This window comes from Aythya ferina (genome assembly GCF_964211825.1).
Source record: "Aythya ferina genome assembly, chromosome: 3".
NCBI lineage: Eukaryota > Metazoa > Chordata > Aves > Anseriformes > Anatidae > Aythya > Aythya ferina.
Genome location: NC_140298.1, coordinates 31,885,173 through 31,907,775, shown reverse-complemented (window position 1 = coordinate 31,907,775; position 22,603 = coordinate 31,885,173). Strand labels below are relative to the sequence as shown.

Here is a 22,603-nt window from a genome sequence, read left to right as displayed (position 1 = left end):
CAGTGGGGACCATTTCCCATGCTTCTCTAAATCATCTGCAGTCCATACCCTGGGAACTGCTCACTTATTTGTTTCTTCTTGTCTTAAAGTATTTTTTTCTTAAATTAAGTGTTTAGTAGATTGGAGAAAAGAAATTAGAAATGTGTTAATGACTAGTTTCTAAATTCTTCAGCTGAACAGGAAAAAAAAAAACAAAAAAACACAAAGACACAATTGCCCTCACAGGGAATAAAATGCAGTGGTGTAGCATCTCTTACTTTCCAGAAATAATTTAGACTAATTCAGCTTCAGAATTTTCTTTGGAAAACAAATATTCCAAAAAGTTTCCCAGATATAATTAGCTATCTCTTCTTAGCTATTAGCTTAGCATCTTAGCTATTGTCTTCTCTAAATTTGAGATCACGTTTTTTATAAACAAGATATTTTAAAAAATCAGTCAGATCTAAAAGTGATGCAACGCTTCAAGAATTTCTAAAGACAAAAGCTATTATACAGTTTGTGCTATTAAATATGATGGTTAGGGTGGCAACATAGAATTGTGCTCCAATGTAATTAAGTTCTTTCAATTTTCCCATGAAATTTAGCAGCTTCAAAGTGTACTCTCAGAAAATGCTAACTTCTCCAAGCTAGGTAAATCACACCAGAGTATAATAGTCTATACATTATCCTTGCTTTCATGTAATTAGATATTCCAGAGACTTTTTTTTAAATTTTTTTTCCCCAGAACTTTTGAAAAATAGAAAGGGAAAAAATCAAGAAATAAGGTTGGGAATAGAGAGCTCAATAATCAGAACCTAGCTTAGAACATAAGATGGAAAATAAACATGACAATAGTAAGGGAAATCACAAGCTTTTCATACCAAGTGAAACTAAAGTTGTCAGCTCTCCTTTGAGTTTGAAAAGGAGGTATACACAAGGTGAAATACTACTAATACATACAACAAGATATAGTTTAGAGATCATTTCAGCATTTTTTCCTAAAATAACAGAATTCCTTCTATAGAGGAATCAGGAGCCCTGTAACTGAATCCCATCACAGGATATAGGTCTTGGACCACCCTCCTCTTGGAGTGGGGCGAGGGGCATAGGAAGCACCGTGCATTTGTCAGCCTGGCAAGATCCAGTCTGAAGGATGTCTGTGAGCAGCTGCTAACTAATATATCACACAGCGTTGCTGGCCTCAGGATCAAAGCCCAAAGACCTGGGGCTTTGTTCCCAATGGAACTAGCTGTTTTATCGTAGTCTGAAGTCCAGAAGCAAATTAAAATGTGTGCAGTGTGGGTAATAGGGTGAGTAGAGCCCCAGGATAAAATGGGAGCCTCTTCGTATGTTAACTGGGTTATAGAGAAGCAGTACGATTAGCCTCTGGGAGCGGTGGTGCAGTCTCTGGACACACTGAATTCACTAAATGAAACTCCTCTGCTGCTCACTTGTGCAGCTTCTTTTACTATAATCATCTGCTGTTACAATATAATGCAGTGGTATTTGTGTCCTATCTGCTGGATCCGTAAAATAACAAATAGTGAGTGTCTTAGCTGCAAGGGTAATGGGTTGTTTAAAGGAGTGTGCTGAGCTGTTAATAAAGGGGGCATTCTCAATACAGACAATGACATTTAGGATTGGCTGGGGTTTGAACAGGCAAAAACAAAAAGCTTATTAATGATATCAGATTATAATTCTCTTAAACAAACAAACAAACAAAAACAGATTAGATTTGTGTGATCCACAGCATTAAAGTTATTTATAAATTAACATCCTTATCAAAAAAGTCTCTGCTTTGGGCTGGATCTGTTTAGCTGAGTTGGATGATACATTATCAACATGTTGTGGCTGAAAAAGCCATTTATTTTAAGATCTCAAAATCTGAGATTTACATCTGGAATAATAAAATCTCTGCCCTGCTACAGCTTCCAGCACAAGGGGCTGCTGCTCACGCAGACCTGTGCCATATGTGCCCCAATCCCCAGATCTAGCTTTTTGGGGCTCTTGTTTGGGTCTTTCCATGGTAGCTGCCAAAAGTCTCTCCTGAAATGGTTTCTATAACTTAGGTAACCTTTAGCTTCAAAATGATGCTGTTTTGATGTATAATTTAAACTTAGTCATATAATCTCTTTTATTCAGCTTTGAAATTTATGTCTGCCAGTGGAAGGTGGCAATAAACTCAATTAACTAGGCTAATATAAACCTTGTTTAAATCAAATTAAGAGCATTTCTGCAGTGGTTAGCATCTATTTCATTAAATGTGATTAAAAACTGCTTGGGAGTTAAATTGGTATGGCTTTGAATATAGATAAAGCCGAGAGAAGACAGAATTGGCAGCTGAGCCTGAACTGGACTGGGAAGTTTGGAGTTCTTCTTTGTATCCAGAACACCAGAGCTTTGTTAGTTTTAATTAAAACTTGGACCCTGCAGAATGTAATGGCTGTTGTTTAGAAAAGCTGTCTGCTTGTTTCTGATAATTGGATTTTTCTAGCCCAGATTAATATCCTACAGTTCTGTTTCACTGTGTCCTAGAGGATTCCTCCAAATAATTAAAAACTGAGTGCTGAAGACTGTAACAACCTCGTTAAAATAAAGTTACAACTGCATCTTAAGTTTAGATAAGGAGTTCTTTTCCTTTAGTCTGGAAAGAGGCCACAGTTTCTTTAGCCTTGCAGTGGAAAGAAACTGATTTACACATATGAGAAAAAGGTTTTCAAGCCATTCCGGCCAAGTCCTTGTGCCTCAAGTAGCACACAAGTGTATGGGTGAGCTTTGACAGAGGTCTGTGGAAATAAATTTTGAGAAGGTTACAGTGACCAAATAACAGAAAAGAGAGTGTACGTGAGCGGAAATATTTCCAGAGAACTTCCAGCATGTAGTCTCATGCCGAGTGGATGCTGACAAACAAACCTGCCAGTACTTCATGCTAGAGATAATAGCTCTTCTGTTTATTCATCAGGGTGATATTATCTGTTTGTGTTTTGTGCTGAACATATCATGTAGCAATACATCTCGTGCTGTTCTTTAAGACGTAGGATTGCTTACTATATGATGAACTAGCATTACAGTGGCAGATCTTATTCACAAGTGCTGGTTTTGGTAGTTTCTGATTTGTTTTCTAAAGAATCAGTGCAGAAAACTTCTGGTACAATGTACCCCTAAGAAATATACAGTCCCAGAAAGTTGACTAGCTTGTCTTGGAAAATGATGTTGGAAAGCCTCAATAGAAAAATATTTGGAGGCACTGGGGGAGAATAGGAGAGTCAAAACTGCCTATGTGAATGTTTAAAAAATATATTAAGATGGTAATAACCATATCGATGAACAGGGTCAGTGGGATATCCGCAGTTGCACGTGCACAACATGCTCGTCACATGCATGAGTCACTGGGGCTTTGCTTGAGCAAGGTACCAGGGTACAAATCTAAGTTTAAACCTGAGAGCTGACTGATAGCACTTGCACACATCGAAAGGTTTGTAGGCTTGGAGGAGCTCAATTTCCACAACTCCGCTTCCTTTGTGAGAGTTATTTTTAGACTGAAACTTGTGTGGTCCATAGCTTTACTCAGTACTTCTTCACAGGGCAAATTTCACATAAAAAGCTGTTACGTCCAGCAATGCCACATTTAAAGAGGTAATTTTTTATTATCCACTTACAGAAATATATTCTTCTAAAGCAATATATATATTATATATATATAAAATTATTATTCCTGGCTCTGATCGTAAGCAGTGCCTTGTATACTAAGCAGAATAAACACCACTTGAAAGAGTATATATTTCCTTGTGATTTTGTGGGAAAAGATTGTCTGAGAACACCCGTATGGAGCCAGCTTGGAAACATGTCAGTCAGGTGTGCAGTGTGTGAGGTGGCAATGTAGGGCTGGCAAGCAGTAGATGGCTGAGGAGGAGGAGGAGAAGTGAGGCATTTTCAGGGGTGATCCTTTCCCTGGTAAACACTTCTAGCCACTGGCCATTGGTGATTTAAAGACTTTCCAAGGCATAAGCTGCATCCAAACCACTAAATTCAGCATATTCTTTCGTATTCATCCCCTACAATGTTGTATCATCTTTCTGAAACCATCTATACTTTGTCACAACATCCTGTGGGAATTAATTTTGCATTTAACATGTAGGGTGTTCAGGAAAGTATGTGAGTTATTTGTGTGTACCTGTTCCCTGATGCTGCGACTCTGCTCACCCTGTGCTCATCTGCAGAGGTGCTGTGACATCCCTGGCCAGGATGCCCCTGTTTCCCCCCCCAGTGTCCCAGTTCAAGTGCTTGCTACTCGATGGCATATCCTGGTAGTTTTCTGCACGCCAGCCCGCTGCATGCTGACAAACACCTGCCAGCAGCTATGGGTTTTGTCTTGGGAAATTCCAGGTAAACCTGATCCCTCAGCCTCTCGGAGATAACAGCTGCTGCTTTTGCTCAAAGGGAATTCCCACTGGCTTTGATCTGTCAGAGAGGACATCACCCCTGAGTTGCTTTGCTGGGGTGAGGTAAAATGTTCCTCAATGATGTGTGACAGGAGCCTCCTCGCTAGCAGCCCACCAGACTTCTCCACCACCTCCCTCAGCCATGCACACCCTGCTCTTAGCGGGGCTCCTCTCTGGTCACCCCAGGGACAGCCTCAGTCTGGGCTGGATTGCTGCAAGCACGAGCAGAACAAATACCAGTTGTTTCTCTGGTATGACCTGTGGAAATCTGCAGCAATGTTAAATTTCAGCCTTTTTACCTTCCCAACTTGTTGTCTGCAGTGCATGGAAAAGCACTGAAGCTTTTAGGAAGTCAGCTAAATGAAGAAATATTATTCATTAAAACAAAGCAGTAACTGGTCGTGCTTACGTTGGGTGTGATGCACTGACCAGCTTCCTGAGTTTATTTTATGCTAGGTATAAACCTGTAGTAAAAATGCTTAGCAAATACATCCTTAGAAGTGGATAAAAATAATGAGCGGACTTGAATGGGTAGGAAAAGGAAAAGGAGGGTAGGAAACATAGCATGAGGGACATCATTTCTGGTCACTCCTGTGACACAGCCTTCTAAAGTCTCAGTGGTCAAAGCTGCACTGACCATTTACACTGACTGTTCCAGATTTTTAGCACCAAAGTCTTGGCATTTTGTTTCTTTCTGGCCTGAGTAATGCACAAAGGTACTTTAAAATCATTGCATTCCCCACATCCAGTGTGTGTATCAAACAGGCAGTCACTCAGGCAATGCAGCATTTTGCCTCCTAAGCATCGCTGAAAGGCTTTGGGGATTGTTTAAGGGCATTTTTCTCTGTGCAAACATCTGATTATGTTACTTAACATGGAAAAAAAAAAAAAACTACTCTAACACCAGCCCTATTGAGAAAGCCTCAGAATGTTCCAGGGGCATTCAGGAGAAGACAGGCAGACAGTGAAAGTTTTTTAAGTGTGTACCCTCACCCACAATTATTTGCCGGAGGAAACAATGCTGCTCCCACACAGCCATGCTCACAGGTGAGAAGAGTTGCTGAGTGAATATTTTGAACCTTTATAGTGCTGCGGTGTTTATTCTCGTGATAATGGACAGGGCCTAACACCATGCTGTTGCCTTGGCCTAGGAGAGCTTCCAAGGAGGCTTTGTCTTGGTTCAGAGACCAGAACTTCTGCCAAGGGACAGGCAGAGCTGGCTGTGAGTTCTGTCTCCATCCCAAGCTTGCTGTGTGACCACCAGCCAGCCCTGATGGTTTTCTGCCTCATTTCCTCTCAGTTAAGCTGGAGACAGCAGCCCTTGGGCACCTGGGGACATCATATTTGTCATTTTTCCAATTCTGCGATGGGCTGCTGTGGTTGTGCAGAGCCTGCGGGCTGCTCCTGCTAAACATTGATCCTCAGCTGCCGCCTGCTGAGCACTGAGACCTACAGCAGGGAGCAGTGCCTGTGCTCAGAGCTGTAGCTGAACCTACAGCTACCACTGGGAACCAAAGCCACTGCCAGTAACTGGGGGAGATGCCAAACACTTCGCTGCTGGGTTTGCAGATGAAGATCTGCCCATGTTTTTAGGTACCCAGGTAGGAATGGAGGTGCTCACTTCACAGCCACTGCCCAAATCTGTGGCGTGGCTGAGAACTTACCAGGCTGAGAAAAATACTACGTAGTAGCAGGTAACAGCTTATAGAAATCCTTTACATGACGTTGTAGAAACAAAATGCTGATGTATTGTCTAAATGTAGAAAGATGAGCTCAGCAGAAATCATACAGGTGCCCCTGCAGCATCAGCTGCAGGAAATAAGTTCTTCTTTTTTTTTTTTTTTTTTTTTTTAAATCTAAATCCAATACCTACACAATATAAATCAAATTCAGTTCCAGCATAGTGTGCTCATCCCTTAGAAGGGTGCATTTTGTTTGGCATCATGATGTCACCACAAATGTGTTGCATGTTCTTTTCCGACAGACTGTTGTGCAGCTTGCAAAGTATGCCTCAGATGGCCATTCTTAAAACAAAGATGATGTTTGCCTACATAAGCCATGTATTTGTACACTGCCTAGTGAAATAGGGTCTTGTGGTCATTGACGATACCAGGAGGGTAGTGTGGTGTGAAAAGAAGAATGCTCTGACTTATTTTTGTCTAACAGGATGTTTTAAATTTAAAACAAAAATGAGGAAAACAGGAGGGGAAAAAAAAAAAGAAGAAAGTGCTTGTATCTGCACCTAGCAAACCTCTAATGCCATCTGCTGAGGAAACTTGGAAAATGAAGTTTCCAGCTATTTATTGCATTGTTTTTGATACGGATGTATTTTAAAATTTCTATTATATAAATATACTGAAAGGATTTTAAGAAGCTCAGGTGGGCAAGTGTGGGCATAATAAACTGAGTGTATTTTTAAAAGCCCAAACTTTATTTTCAACACTACTCCAGACACTTTGTAATCAAGAAACAGTCCTGATATTCAGCTTTAATTTTCTCTTTCTTTGCTCCTAAATTAGGCATCCTCCCTCCCTCCCCCCCCCAGCCCCCCCCCCCAAAAAAAACACCCTAAAATATATTTGCTTCTTTCATTGTAGAAAAGATAGCATATTTGCAGCATTGTGACTCTTTAAAGACATCCCAAGACATCCCTTTAGCAGGCAGCAATACAGGGAAAAAAAAAAAAAACAACCCTTTTTATTAAACAAATTCCTCTATGCCTACAAACCTGAATGCAGCACTGGTCTATAGTGATTGAAAACTGAAACAGAAGAAAAATAGTGAGGCCTGTTTTTGAATACTATTTTTGAATATGAACAGGGGCACAATATTAAAAAAAAAAAAAAAAAGTTGATTTTGTAGGCTTATCTCAAAGTAAACGCATCTCTAAGGTAGAGGCTTGTTTTCATTAGAAGGTACAGCATAAAAATACAACATAAACCAAAAATAATGCAGCATTAAGATGAACCTCTGGCTGTAGCAGCAGCCTTTTTAAAACAGGTGAAAACTTTCGAGTAACAGGAAAAAAGATAAGAAATGTCTCAGTGTTTTAGCTATCAAGATACTTGACACCCTTTAAAATATTTTCAGCTTAGAGAGATGGAAACAGAGAGAATTTTTACCCAGTTACATTTACAGAAAATAAAATAAACAAGCTGTTTGTGTTGTTTATGCATTTTCTTACTGAAAAGAAAAAAAGCACTTAGAACATTCAGGACCCTTCCCATTTAGATGTCTGCAACAATGGAAGGCATCAACAGTTTGGAAAACAAAGGCTGTCAGTCCATCCACTGCAGACTTCCTGACGAATCGGAACCCCGGTGAGATTTTACGTGTCACAAAACCAGGCCACATCATTCCCAGCAAAGAAAAAACAACCAGTAGGGCTAATGAAAACAGTTGAGACTGGCTGCCTCAAAAAGACAGGCCTAACGTGTTATTACTCTGCTGAAAAAGGCACAATGACTTTGAGGATACTTGATGATCTAATTCATTGAAAGGAGAGAAAAATTTAGTGACATTCTTAACACCTGCACAGCAAAAGAAACAACAAATCATACTGAAACAGTTGATACATGTTGATATGTAGTGATTTTGTTCTCTCTACATGTTTTGTTCTCTCTACAGCTACCTGAAAGGAAGGTGTGGGGAGCTGGGGGTCGGCTTCTTCTTGCAGATAACCAGTGATAGGACTAGAGGGAATGGCCTCAAGTTGCGCCAGGGGAGGTTCAGTTTGGAAATGAGGAGACATTTCTGCTCAGAAAGAGCAGTCAGGCATTGGAATGGGTTGCCCAGGGAGGTGGTGGCGTCACTGTCCCTGGGGGTGTTCAAGGAAAGGTTGGACGTGGTGCTTGGGGACATGGGTTATTGGGTGACATTGGTGGTAGGGGGATGGTTGGACCAGATGATCTTGGAGGTCTCTTCCAACCTTGATGATTCTGTCACAGAATCACAGAATTGTAGGGGTTGGAAGGGATCTCAAGAGATCATTGGGTCCAATCCCTCTGACAAAGCAGGTTCCCTAGAGCAGGTTGCCCAGGTAAATGGCTCTATAATTCTATGATTTCACACCTAGTTGGAGCTTTCTTTTACACCGGTCACTAGCTAGGCAGAATGGTCTTCCCACACAAGCCTGAAGGCAATGCGATTGAGCATACTAACAAGATAAGTAAATAAAAAATTGCTAATGTAACGCTCTCTGGCATAGACATTAGCCTGGAAAGCAGGATAAATTGAAATGTTTTTCATCTTTATTTCTGGAAAGTTCATTGAGCAGAGGGGGGCTTTGAGCCATAACGATACCTTGTGATTTCCTAGAGTCATTGAAAAGTACAAAACAGTTCCCTAAATCCTTTACCTAAAGTGTAATTCTTAGATGATTGCAATCATAAGAAAGAACCCAACAAAAACATGTATTAATGCTTTACATGCATTAACTAAAATGCATATTCAAATGTAGTTAAAACTACCTGTATAGTTTCTTCCATATTGCCTAGCAACATATTATTTCCAGAATGTAAATTAGCTGGGTTTTCTCAGTGTGGCAAAGTCGCTCTTGAATACGGTTAACAGAAAACCCCAATGTACAGAGCCAGTGATGACCTGACTGAACACAGAGAAACTGAGGAAATGCATGTTAGTGTTTTGTTGTCTGCACAACATTCACTTCTTAAAGCAACTTATCGTCAACTTCTATTTTGAAACGTGCAGGAAAGTAACTTAAATTTTGGTATTTTAAACTTGCATTATAAACTCTTGTATCTGTAGATGACTAACAGAAGATTTTGTTTGGGGGCTTTATTTAAACATGCTTTTACACTATTTTTTACAAGTTGACAAATTTACCTAGTCTGTGTGATATGAATGGAAGTTTATTGAGAGGAAAGGCTGTTTCAAACAAACATGGCCCAAACACATGCTTGCGGCACACAGCTGCCAAGAAGTGGTAATAAATGTATGTTCTCACATGATCTCATTACAAGAGCTGGCTCTCTTCCATTAGTTTTTACTGACCTGGGAAACATGGATTGCTTTTCTGAAGGACTAAAACTTCACATACTAGCACCGTAATTTCATTTATCATTTTCTCAAATGCCCTTTTTTTTTTTTTTTTTTCTTGTGTTTGAGGACTTTTCACTTTTCACAAGGCACTCATTGCAACCTTTTTTTTTTTTTTTTTTTTTTTTTTAATGAGATGGAATAAATAGCTGAAATATGCTATATGGAGCGGGCAACGTGATTCTCTGTGTTTAGGTCCCTTGCAACATAGGCGCAAAGTTGCAGTTTTTTGCTTTAGACACAGCTGACATCATCTCTGCATTGTTATGCCTCTTGTATGTGCACAGCATGATCTAGAAAGTGAGTTATAATGGAGACAATCCCAGTGCAAGGTTGATAGAACAGTAAAAGCTGTGCACAAAAGAACAGTATACACTACATACATTAGAGACACTTTGCATTTCTATTTGTTGTACTTCTCAACGTGCTCAGATGATTTCTAGGTGATGAGTTTTGTTAGTATAGAACTAAGGAAGGATTTTAAATGTTATTTAAATCCCTCAAGTTAGCTTAGAAGTAAAAACCCTCCTGATTTAGGGCAAAAGTTGAAAAAGGAGTCACTACATATCTGAACTGCCAACACTACATGGTTCTGCTGCTGTATTGTAATGCTGAGAATGAATGACCAGACCGGGACAGCGAGAGGGCAGATGGATAGACACAAATCCTGCTGACTTCACGCACAGCCATGGGATGAGTGACCACTGCTCCTCTGCTGCAAGGTTAAAGACAAAAATGAAGGACACAAATGTCTTTATTATTGATGACTGAAAGAATTAAGAGTACACTCAGACTATGATAATCTTAAATCCATAGGTTCTATGAAAACCTGTGTGTAAGCCTGTGTAGACTGCAAACTCCTTTGAGTTCAGGAGTATTATTTACTGTATGTTTGGAAGTTTATAACATGCTTTGCATGCATTGCCAGCTGCTTTGGCTGTAGGTGCTATTGAAGAATAAAGCTAAAACGTTTGCAATTTCTGATCCAAACTGCATCTGCATCCAGGTTAGAACAGCTTTTTTCCTGACTTCTTGCACAATCTATTGCCAGAGGCATTCCTGGCTGTTTTTTATGAATCAAATGAGTATCCTGGGAGCAATAACCACACTCCTCCATTCTCAACTTGATGTTTGTTTTTCCAAAGCCTCTCCTTCTAACCCTGTCTTTAATTTCAGGAGTGGTTGTATGGGAGCAGGGACAGATTTTGTGTTTAAATGCTGAGATAAGGAGCAGTTCATGAGGTGGCTGTTCTGTACCTTGTCTGACTCTTAAAATACAGGAGGATGATATATTGTCATACATTGCAGCCCAGAACAATTCTTTGAAACTGTAGTCCTTCATGGGTGCTCAACAGGCTTTGAACTATACATACAATACTGAAGATGGTCTCCTTCAAAGACAAACTTATGTTAGTTCTTATGTTAGTTCATGTTAGTTCTGACTTTGAACAGAATCTCAGATAGTTACATTTAATGCTCATAGTCACTTAGTAGAATAGATATCTCTATTTGACCCCATCATCCAGCTATGTTTATAATCAATGGAGGAAAGTAAGACATCCTGAGGACATAAGTCATCACAGAGTAACTGTTTTACATAGCTCAACTGAGTTGTGCTCTAAAAGTCCCTACATGAACCAACTGGAAGCGTTTCTGATGGTAATCCCACACTGTGTATGTATTTATATAAGGTGATAGAAAACCATGCCATAATTCGCCGTGCTTCACACAGAATATAGAATGTAAGCACGCATGTAAACCTTAAGACATTGTGTCAGGTAGTGGAGTAAGCATGTTATATTTAAGCTCACCCTCCTACCCATTGGCTATCCAAATTCATATTACAACTCTACTCTAGGAATCTTTCAGCATTTATTTCAAATTATTATGAGAAATTTTTCTGCCTAAGTAGCATTTCTTCCTTATATTGTAGCAGTGGTTGCTTTAAAGCAGCCATGATGCTTTCAAAGTCAGTCTGGCCTACCACTGAGTATTATTTCTGACGAGTAAGCTAATATACTGAAGGGGGGTGGGAAATGAAACTGGGAGAAAAAAAAAAAAAAAACAACATGCAATATTATTCATAGAATATATTAAAAAAACAACAACAACAACAACAACATACATTATCTTTGTTCATTTTCTAAGAAGAGATTTGCTCTGACATCTGACTACTTCAGTCTAGTTCAAAACCATATTATTGCTATTGCCAATTAACAAGAGCTTCAGAGGAAAAGACAAACAGAATGGGTTCAGGTTATCTGCTGCACAGGAAGCTATCCATTGTCCATATTTCAGGAAATGTGATAATCTTTTGTGGTCACCCCATCCAAACATCTTTCCAATAGCCTAGTATTCTGGTGCATGTCTCCTGCACAAAACAGAATCACACAGAATCACAGAATTTCTAGATTGGAAGAGACCTCAAGATCATCGAGTCCAACCTCTGACCTAACGCTAACAGTCCCCACTAAACCATATCCCTAAGCTCTACATCTAAACATCTTTTGAAGACTTCCAGGGATGGTGACTCCACCACTTCCCTGGGCAGCCTGTTCCAATGTCTGACAACCCTTTCGCTAAAGAAGTTCTTCCTAACATCCAACCTAAAACTCCCCTGGCACAACTTAAGCCCATTCCTCCTCGTCCTGTCACCAGGCACGTGGGAGAATAGACCAACCCCCACCTCGCTACATTTGAGTCACTTCAAAGAACTTTCAACTCTGTGCTGAAGTTTTTCAAGCACATAGAAAAATATTCCCATTTCTGATGCTCTTGCTGTCCAGCTTAATGCCTCACACATACAAAGAACAGAGATGCTAAGACATGCAGATCTGTGATACTTCATACACTGGGTACAGCCAAATGCCTTTTTGGCAAGTCAGGTTCAACTGGCAGTGAACTGCAGTTAGGAATTCAATGTGGTCTATACAGTCAGGCCATGAAGCTTCATAAATGCAGAATTATGTCTCAGCCTTTGATTGAAATGATGGGAACTACACATATTCAACATATCTATATGTCAGCGTCACAAATTTTAAAGCTAATTCTGTGCTATTCAAAAAAATAAAAATAGAACTCTTGTCCTTTATTGTAAATCTGGCCACATAGTCACCCACTGTAATACAGAGTGCTAAAAGAAATATTTTATAAACAAAATATTTTTATTAGACTAGTACATGGATTATTTTAAATCAAGAATTAAAATACAGTCGGTATTACACTTTTGTTACAGTTCATTTAACTAAAGTCAAAGTTACTGATGATCAGCTTCAGTAGGTAAAATTTATCTGAAAGAAAGGTGTTTAAAAATATAGATGGAATTTCTTTTTCTCTTTTTTATTTAGTGTGTTTTGGCAATATAATTTAAACTAGATAACTTATCTAATAGAGCATATCACTAAGCAAAACCAGAACTTACTTAACTAGAACTGAATACAGACTGTTTTATTGATCTATTTCTGCTTCTGATCTGAAAATGATCCTATTATTATTTTTCCATTTCCATAAGTAAAATTATCTTCTCCTGCTTTTCTCTAATACCTCCATCCAAGAAAACCATCTTGTGTATTTAGAGTTATTCCAGATACGTAGTCCTGTTTTTTTGATAATTACTTCTAAGAAGACTCCCAGGGGAGAAATCTCTCATGTTGATTCTTCTTGTTTTATAGCAGCATCATAATAACATTGTCCCGACTGGAAACCAGTAGTCACATCCAGTCTGGTACAGTTCTCAACAGTGGAAAAAAGTGTACTTAGGTGTGGCCTTTGCAGACCACAATATCACCTGAGCATTCAGCTACAGCATTTTTTTTCATAGATCGTAAATATGAGGAAATAACTGGCCAAGCGCAAAAGAAGGAACAGACTCTTCTAAAACGAGAGACCTTTTATACAATGAGTGGGTTCATTCATAGAAGCATCCTAGAATGATGCAATGGTAAGAGAATATAAACCTCAACTTACATTAAAAAATGGTATGTACATCCTGGTATGTACATCCTTCAAGTCCATAGACAGAATTGTGAATTATTAATATTTGCTACTTTAAATCATAGCTATGTCAGAAACATTATTCTGACCCCAGTTCTATTAGCCTGATGCTGTGCAAACAATGGAGTTATACTGCCAGTACTTTCAGATGCTGTTGTAAACAAAGTTAATGCTTTTGTATCAGACAGTATGGTTATAATGGATGGCTTCATCTAAGTTATCTTTTCTGTTCTTATCAGGGATCCATCTAACCTTTTGGACACATTTCTACTTTTATTTAATATTCTGGTCAGGATCCAAGATCTTCATTTTTTTTTTCTCCTCTCAATTTTATGTTACAAGGAATCTTATCAGCAGTGTTCTGCTCATCAGCTAAACAACAGTGACTGTTTTCATACTCTCCCAAAGGCAAAATAAGATCTTAACTTAGGCCTCTTCCTTCAGTATCAAAGGTGTGTCCAGCCAGTCCTGCTGTCTCATACTACATCTGGCCACTCACCGTGTCACTGTAATTGGATCACTTGTGGCTCATGCCCGTTTCCTCATAGGTATGGGTGGAGCCTCTCTTCTACTCAATGATCCTAGTGTTTCAAAGGTCTTGGCTCAACAACACGAAGGACATGAGTGGCTCTACCCTTTTTAAGGATTAATTTGATGACAGGGTTTCAAACTTGTATGAATACTTCCATCTACTTAAATGTAGGAGAAATGTTATGATGGAGCCCTTTGCCAAGTAATTTAACCCAGATTAATAACACCCTCCTCTAAACTGAATCTGTCACTCTTTGTGAAGCTTTCCTAATTACATCAATTTAAATTCATGTAAAGTTAAACAAAAGTACCGTTCTTGTATACACGATTCCTTCCACTTCCCCTTTTTCTGGTAGGGTTCGGTACTCTTTGCTGACCTTTCTTTACAGCCAATGTGCCAGGCTATCTTCTGCCAGCTCCTCAATATTCCTGTTCTTGAAAGGTTTGTCATAGCTTTATTCTAAAATATTAAGTTTGATTACTCACATGTTATCAGATATTCAGCCCTATTTATGTATAGCAAAAAGGTTCTGAAAAAGGCAGGTTTTCCAAGTGTGTACATTTCCATTTAATACATTTGTATTTGAGGAAATTTTTCTCATCTGTTTTGTAGTATAAATAAGAAGTACAACAAAATTAAGTTATTAAGGTAATAATCTGGGAAAGAGAAATATCAGTGTTTTACAGGGTCATCTCTAAAACATCTCGTTTTAGATGTTCCACTATCCACTAGATGCACCCAGTGTTACAAACAGCGCATACACTTTATGAAACCGTATACCTTACTGTAACACATATCATTTTCCAAGTTCCTGGAAGAGAGTTATGAAAATCATTTATAAACAACTAAGTCATACTTCCTCCAAGTAAATCACATGACATACATGTAGAAACTGGATTAAGGAGGGATTGTATAGCAGTGCTTGATATTAAAACTGACAAAAAAAAATCACTGATCCTGCAGCTGACTCTGAGCAGTCATCTACCTGAGCAAGACCAAGAAGTCTGATAAAAATTAACTAAAAAAATCAGACAGCACAATGATATGAGCTGTTAAAGAGCTTGACAGAACAGTAAGATCATTGAAAGTATCCCTGTTATATCAATTACATTCCAACAAAAACTTGTCTTGTAATCTGAATTACACATATGCTGCCTATTTGTATAAACACCATGATAATATGAAGTAAAACCTTATCTATGAAGTCCCTCTGATAAATGGTCCCCTTTACAAATACAAGTTCTATGTACATTTAAATATTTTTGGCAAGAGGTACTGATTCGGTAAACGAAAAGTCACTGCAAATTCTGAAAAAAAACGCTAAAACTTGAAAACTTAAACTTGAAAAGGGATCAGAGGTAATCGTTTCCTAGTAATCTGCTACATAATAAATTCCGGTTTTAGAAATAGCAAAGTTCACTTCAGTTTCTGAAATAAGCTGCAGATCAATTGAGACCTTTTACTAGCTTGTACAACACTCTCACTTTCATGTTCACACTGCAAACAGGTCTTGAACCGAGGTTTCTGCTGAACTTACAAGTCAGCAAAGCATGTGAAAGGTCACAACATCCAACTTCTCTTTTCCGGTATAAAACAACGGACTAGGAACTTTGGTCAGAGACAAGTATGTTTTAGCCCATCTGCTGAAATGGTTTTCAGACACAGGCAGTTATCTTAAATTAACTGAACTCTCGTCCTTTATATTAATCTAATACTCTTGTTTCTATCCTGCTTCACTGACAGCTGTGCTCCTGCTCGCCCACCTGCTGTATAAGCAAGCGTAACATACATGAGTTTAAAATCCTAGGGTCAAACTTTTAACATGAGGATGGGTCAGGAGCTCGGTGTTGTCAGACCATCTGCTGGGTCTGTCAGCATGCCCCATTACTACTGACCGCGTGCTCATTTCCTAACTTGGCATTAATGTTGCGCTCCATCTTCTGTAAAACTGCCGGAAGGTCGAGAACGGAAGAAATGACATAGTGAGGTACCGGGGAGCTATCTGCGGGGGTTGCCATCGTTTTGTTTAGCCAGACAGTCGCCTTCAGGCCAGCGTTGAGGCCCCCCTGAATATCGGTGTCGAGCGAGTCACCGACCATGACGCACTCGGCGGGCTGCACCCCCAGGAGGTCGCAGCAGTAATGAAATATGGACGGCGCCGGCTTCTCCTCCTTCTGCTCTCCTCCCACGACGATGGCATCGAAGTAGGGCTGGCAGGCACAGGCTTCGATCTTCTCCCTCTGCGTCTGCCGGTCCCCGTTGGTCAGCAGCAGCAGGCGGACGGCTTTCCGCAGCTCCGTCAGCATGCCTCGCGTCTCCTCGGCCAGGGTGAGGTGCCGGAGCCGGGTGCTTTTCCACAAGAAGTAGCACTCGGCGGCCAGGCTGCGGTTCGCCTCCCCGCCGATGGTTTCGCGGATCGCCTCCTCCCAGTGCGAGATGCGCAGCTCGGTGATGCAGGTCCTGGCGGGGTCGTGGCACTCCTTCAGCAGCTTCGCCTGCACCTTCTCGCAGATGGCGCGGGCCTGGCCCTCCCCGCAGCGGTGCCGGCACCGCAGCGCCTTCACCACCTGCAACCGACAGCACACCCGTGGCACCCGGCCCGAGCCGAGCCGGGAGGGAAGGGAAGGGGAAAAGGGGACGCGGGGAGCCCCGTCCTGCCCGGCCTTAGGGCTCAGGGCCGGGGTAATACCTCCTCGATGGCGCGGCGCCCGGCCGCCGCCGTGTCGACCAGCGTGTTGTCCAGGTCGAAGAACACCGCCTTCACGCCGGGCGCCCCCATGGCACCGCTGTACACTCGCCCAGCACGGACACGGGCCTCCCGGCAGATCCTCCCCTTCCTTTTTTTTTTCTCTTCCCTTCCTCTCCCTTCCCCGCCCCTCGCCGCCGCAGGGCGGAGCCGCATGAGGGGCGCGGAGCGGCCGTCCCGTCCCGTCCCTCACAGCAGCCGCCAGCCCCGCTCACCTTCTTTTTTTTTTTTCCCTTTTAAGAAATGTTGGCGTTTGTGAGAAGCGACCTGCAGGGAGGAGGAAGAGGTGCAACAGGCAAGAGATGCCCTCAGGTCGGCTGGCAGCACAGCATCTCTCCGAAGAGGCAGCGTCCTTCTGGAGAGACACCTGCTGGCAAGGACAGCCACAGTCCCTTCCACAGCATCGCAATTTATTCGAGATAAAGCCAAAGCCAGTTACTTCAGTATAAATACTTTGCTATTTGGGATATAACATTGAAATTCCAAAGGTCAATATTTTCTAGAACAAATGAATCCCAAAAGGCATGAAATAACAAATTTTACAGTTGCATGCACCAACTGCTGTTTAGGAACAGGTCCTTTACCACTGGGTAGGCTTGATCAGTCAGGTAATACTCTGTTGTTTTTTGATAAAAAGTTTTGATAAACAGAGTTTATCTTTTCAGCCAGCAAGTTTTGTTGATTGGTTTCTGCTAATACTGCTGATATCAATTAGACATTAGCAATTCACAAAGCTGGAGGACACTTCGTATCTTACCAGAGAAACTGGAAGTTCACTCCAAGTCACTTGAAGTTTGGAAAACTGCACCTTAGTCAACAACCTGCTCGTCAGGTGAAAGATGCTGGGTCACACAACACATGGGGCCAAAAAAACAAAACAAACAAAAATCCCAGACTGACCAACCAAAAGACCATGCCAAAGAGCTTGGCAATTAAAACTACAGAAAGCAATATTTAAAGAAAGGGATTCTGAAAAGAAACAGATATGTCTGAGGATCCTGTAGTTAAAGAAACAGAAGTAGTTTTAATTAAATTTAAGAGGCAAAACCTTAAGAATAATTGCTGTCCTATAATAGGTTTCTTACCCAAGGTGAGTGTTTGGAGATGACATGTTTGAAGTCTTGGATGTTCAGGAAGTCAGAAGAGGTGGCACATCATGCTTTGTAGGGGATATGAGCATGCTGACAGGCTAGTCAGAGAGGGAGAAGGGCTACTAAAATATATTTGTGTGTATTTGGGAAAAGCTCGGTTGGTACATTGCTGTACCCCGCTGTCCATAAGTCGAATGATGGTGTGCAATTCATTTTAATTTACCCTGAATGCTGTAAATGTACTCAACACAGAAAAAGCAGTAACTAAATTCATGCTTGTAGTCAAGTAGTATCTGCAAGAGGGAGTATGTGATACTTCTGGGAATAGCATATTATTTCTTGCAAGTTTCACCTAATGTGTAGTTAACCTGGCAGTGACAGCCACTGTATTTATAGACAATGTAGAAGAGGATGGGAATCAAGTCACAGAGTTCAAGGACTGGCTAAATAAGAGTTGTTCCAAACTTCATGGGATACCAAAAGCCTGTCTATAGTTTTACTAACTCAAAATACAGTTGTTACTGTCAACACAGAACAAAACAAACAAACAGACTTTTATTATTATTATTATTATTATTATTATTATTATTATTATTATTATTATTATTATGCAGAGGAGTGAGACTAAGAATTCTAAATCAGATCAAAAGGAATATTTAATCTGAGTTAGATTAATAGGTTATTCATCACTGCAGCAATGCACAAAACAAAAGTAGGATTATAAATACAACCCAGCATCACTGCAGTCTTAAATTAAGAGACACCTAGCTGTAACATCTCTTTCAGGAACTTGAAATATTGAGGCATCTTCTCTGTAAGCATTTTTTTTTCCTCATCAGAGACAGCCTGAACAGCTGCAGAGCCCCAGGCTACAGTGATTTACTTTCCTCCCCAAGATGTTTTAGAGTTTCTGATTTTTAACAGTTGTCATGAAAAAGCCCCTTCTATAAAAAAATGACATAAACCTCTAGCAACATTTTTTTATTTTTTTATTTTTTTTTTTACTATAATTAAATGATATCTTGGAAACCAAGCGGTATTCAGTAACCTCATTTTACCCAATAAAATACTACCTCTTACTTGTGAAGGCTTTGCTTTCCAGGAATCTGAAATCAGGTAGATATGTACATGGTTGAGTTTAGCTGGGCGTCAGCGAAATGACTGTCAAGTTTTAAACACTATGCTTTAATTTTCCACCTGCCTTAGTATAATCTGCTCCTGAATTTGCTTTTGGTTTAAAGGTACAAGAAGGTACCTTGAAGAAATCTATCTGATGAAAAGCTGATTCAAATATTAAAGTTTGTCTTTACTAGATGCTCTGTTGCATTAAGTTGAAATGGTAAATTCAAGCACAATATAGATACAGAAAATATAATTACATACTGGATTCAGCTCTTGAATTTGGCAAAAATAAATATTTTACATTGTCTTGAAATTAAAGGTTGAAAGGTCAGCCAGAGATGTGTAATCATATAAGGCAATTAATTTATATTCTTTAGTATTTCGATTTGTAAAACAGATTGAGAAGCTGAATTATAGTTGTAAATTAAAAAATGGCTAAGTGGCATATCATTGTGTGAGTACATGCAAGAACGGATCAGTTGAGGGGTAGCTAAACAGGATTCAAACCAGAAAACTTTTGTAACCAAGCAAAACGTGAAGATGAGATATGTTTGATTCTTTAATTAAGTAGAGACCATAGCAATAGTCACATTTCAAGATATGTACATACAACTTTAAAAAAACATCATACATGTACAATGGGTGAGCAATTAGCTGATGGGCAGGGCTCAAAGGTTGTGGTTAATGGGGCCACATCTGGCTGGTGGGTGGTCACTAGTGGGGTCCCTCGAGGCTCCATTTGAGTGCCAGTCCTCTTCAATGTCTTTATAAATGATTTGGATGTAGGACTAAAAGATGTTTTGAGCAAATCTGCTGACAACACCAAACTTGGAGGAGTTGTGGGTTTGGATGAGGGTGGAAAGGCCTTGCAGAGAGATCTGGACAGATTGCAGAGCTGGGTGATCACCAACCACATGAAGTTTAACAAGGACAAGTGCCAGGTCCTGTACCTGTGACGGGGCAACCCCGGTTTTACATACAGACTGGGCGATGAGACGCTGGAGAGCAGCCCTGCGGAGAGGGATCTGGGGGCTGTGGTTGACAGCAAGTTGAATATGAGCCAGCAGTGTGCCCTGGCAGCCAGGAAGGCCAACTGTATCCTGAGGTGCTTCAAGCACGGCATTGCTAGTCAGTTGAGGGAGGTGATTGTTGCGCTCTACTCTGCGCTGGTGCGGCCTCACCTCAAGTATTGCGTGCAGTTCTGGGCACCACCGTACAAGAAGGACATTAAACTGTTGGAGACTGTCGAGAGGAGGGCAACAAAGATGGTGAGGGGCCTAGAGGGGAAGACATATGAGGAGCAGCTGAGGTCACTGGGCCTGTTCAGCCTGGAGAAGAGAAGGCTGAGGGGGGACCTCATCGCAGCCTACAACTTCCTCACGAGGGGGAGTGGAGAGGCTGGTGACTTTTCTCTGTAAACACCAGTGATAGGACCTGTGGGAATAGTGTTAAGCTGAGGCAGGGGAAGTTTAGGCTGGACATCAGGATGAGGTTCTTCACTAAGAGGGTGGTCGCACCCTGGAACAGGCTCCCCAGGGATGTAATCACTGCACCAAGCCTGTCTGAATTTAAGAAGTGGTTGGACTGTGCACTTAGTCACATGGTCTAAACTTTTGGGCAGACCTGTGCGGTGCCAGGAGTTGGACTTGATGATCCTTATGGGTCCCTTCCAACTCGGGGTATTCTATGATTCTACTCTATGATTCTGTATACAATAAGTGATTTTGAGTATTTGAAAAAAGGCAACATACTTATCCAATCAGTGTCAAATCATCTCACTTTATATTACATATAATATTACAATATTAGTTATGAAGGGAATTGTATTAGTTATGGGAGCTGACATATATTTTGATGTGACTCTTAAACTTAGTAAGTCCTGACTCTGGAAATATTATTGGAATTTGATATTATCTGTCATTGGTTTTTAATTATTGGAAGAACACAGAAAAGAGAATGGTGAAGTGCTGTGCTGTGCTATAGCATCAGAGTATATTCCAGAAATTCCATTCTGGAAGAGAAATGTTCTCCTCAACATATGTTGTAGTGTATTATTTAGAATTTATTGAATATGGATTCATTTTTGTCTCCAGAAATTTGGCTTTTTTTTTTTTTTTTTTCAAAGAGTGGAAGAGGTTTTGCATAACATAGCAGCCCTTTTATTTCCACCCTTGTTGAAAAAAATGGACCATTTTTCATCATTATTGTGTTCCAGTTGTGAAACTAATCTTGTGAAATTAGCTTTATGCTATTGGCCACCATAGCTGTATTTACGCTAACAAACTAAGCAACACCATACAACTTTCCCAGGCACTAGATTGTGATTGTCTCTATGGTTGGCATTAATACTATAATGGCTCCTGGTGTGATTTTTGTTTCCTAAGTAATTTCCAGATTGGGCTGAGGCCATTTACTAGAGGGAGTTCAGACACAGCCTAATTTGAGGATAAAGAGAATACAATTAAATGGCATGTAGCCAGGACAGCCATTTTCAAGGCCTGTAAGTGTGGTTCCAGGCACCGATCATTTACTGGCATAGCATAGCCAGTATTTTACATGCTTGGAAGTAGAATATGCATGTGTTGGCAGGGTGAGAGTCTTAAAATTTAAGAACAGCAAAGGGTTTTGATTCTCAGTAAGCATTATATTTGAATAAGAGACTGTTAAAGATGAAACATATTCACTTTGTGTATTCCCATTTGAGGTATGGAAAAAGGTTCCAAAGGGCATTTAAAACATTCACCTTACTATGCCTGAATTTAATGTTTTTCTTTAATTCTATCCATTAGTTGACTTGTAATAAAATGTACTACTTTCATTTGATAAACAAAACAGTGTTAGGCATGCTGATTTCACTTACCTTTTACTAAATTAGTTTTACAGAGTTTACATAGAAGAGTGATGAAAAAAAAAAAAAAAAAAAAAGCTGAAAAAGCTGGGAGTCTTTCTGTTTAAGAAGATGCACTGTGTTTCATAGAGTCCTCTGTTCCAGTCAGTGAGCTGTGGATCCCGGGAAATGTGTACCTTTTCAGAAAAGATAAAGGTAATCTTTGTGCTTTCAAAATGGTTTAACAGTTGGTCGAAAAGGTTGTACATGTATGCTTGAGTCTTCACTGGAAACTAAATATGCCTTAAAAGATTCGATAAGGTATATTTCTTTACTAGAAGTGTCCAGATATAGAATTGAAGCACTTAAACCACGGATGATTATTTTTTTTTCCTGTCAATTCACTGTGTGTGGAAAAGTCATGATCACTTCAAAGTAGGACTGCCTGAAAATGCTGGAATTGTACAATGTCCTTGCATGCTTACTTGCAGAACTCACTGGCAGGTTGTTTAACTTCAGACAGCTGTTTGCCTTGCTGTATTTATATGAACACTGTGATTAGCAAATAAGGCAATAAGACCACTCATTAGAGCTTTTTCTATCAGAAATATCTATTTCAGCATGCATTATCTGTGTGTAATCTTATACTTTCAGACACACCTTATTAGTTCCTCATAGGATGGTTTGGGTTGGAAGGAACCTTAAAGACCACCTGGATCTACCCCCCTGTCATAGGCAGGGACACCTCCCACCACACCAGGCTGCCCAAAGCCCCATCCAGCCTGGCCTTGAACACTTCCAGGGATGGGGCAT

General features: G+C 40.3%; 1 protein-coding gene across 1 annotated transcript; it reads right to left on the bottom strand.

The window, feature by feature from the left end:
• Nucleotides 1-14,347: 14,347 nt before the first annotated feature.
• NANP (N-acetylneuraminic acid phosphatase) lies at nucleotides 14,348-16,829 on the bottom strand. The gene is made up of 2 exons (XM_084514206.1): nucleotides 16,694-16,829; nucleotides 14,348-16,571 (listed from the first exon to the last, which is right to left on the bottom strand). Exons 1-2 carry the CDS (start codon nucleotides 16,781-16,783, stop codon nucleotides 15,876-15,878), a joined length of 786 nt encoding a protein of 261 aa, XP_084370332.1. The 5' UTR covers nucleotides 16,784-16,829; the 3' UTR covers nucleotides 14,348-15,875.
• Nucleotides 16,830-22,603: the final 5,774 nt, after the last annotated feature.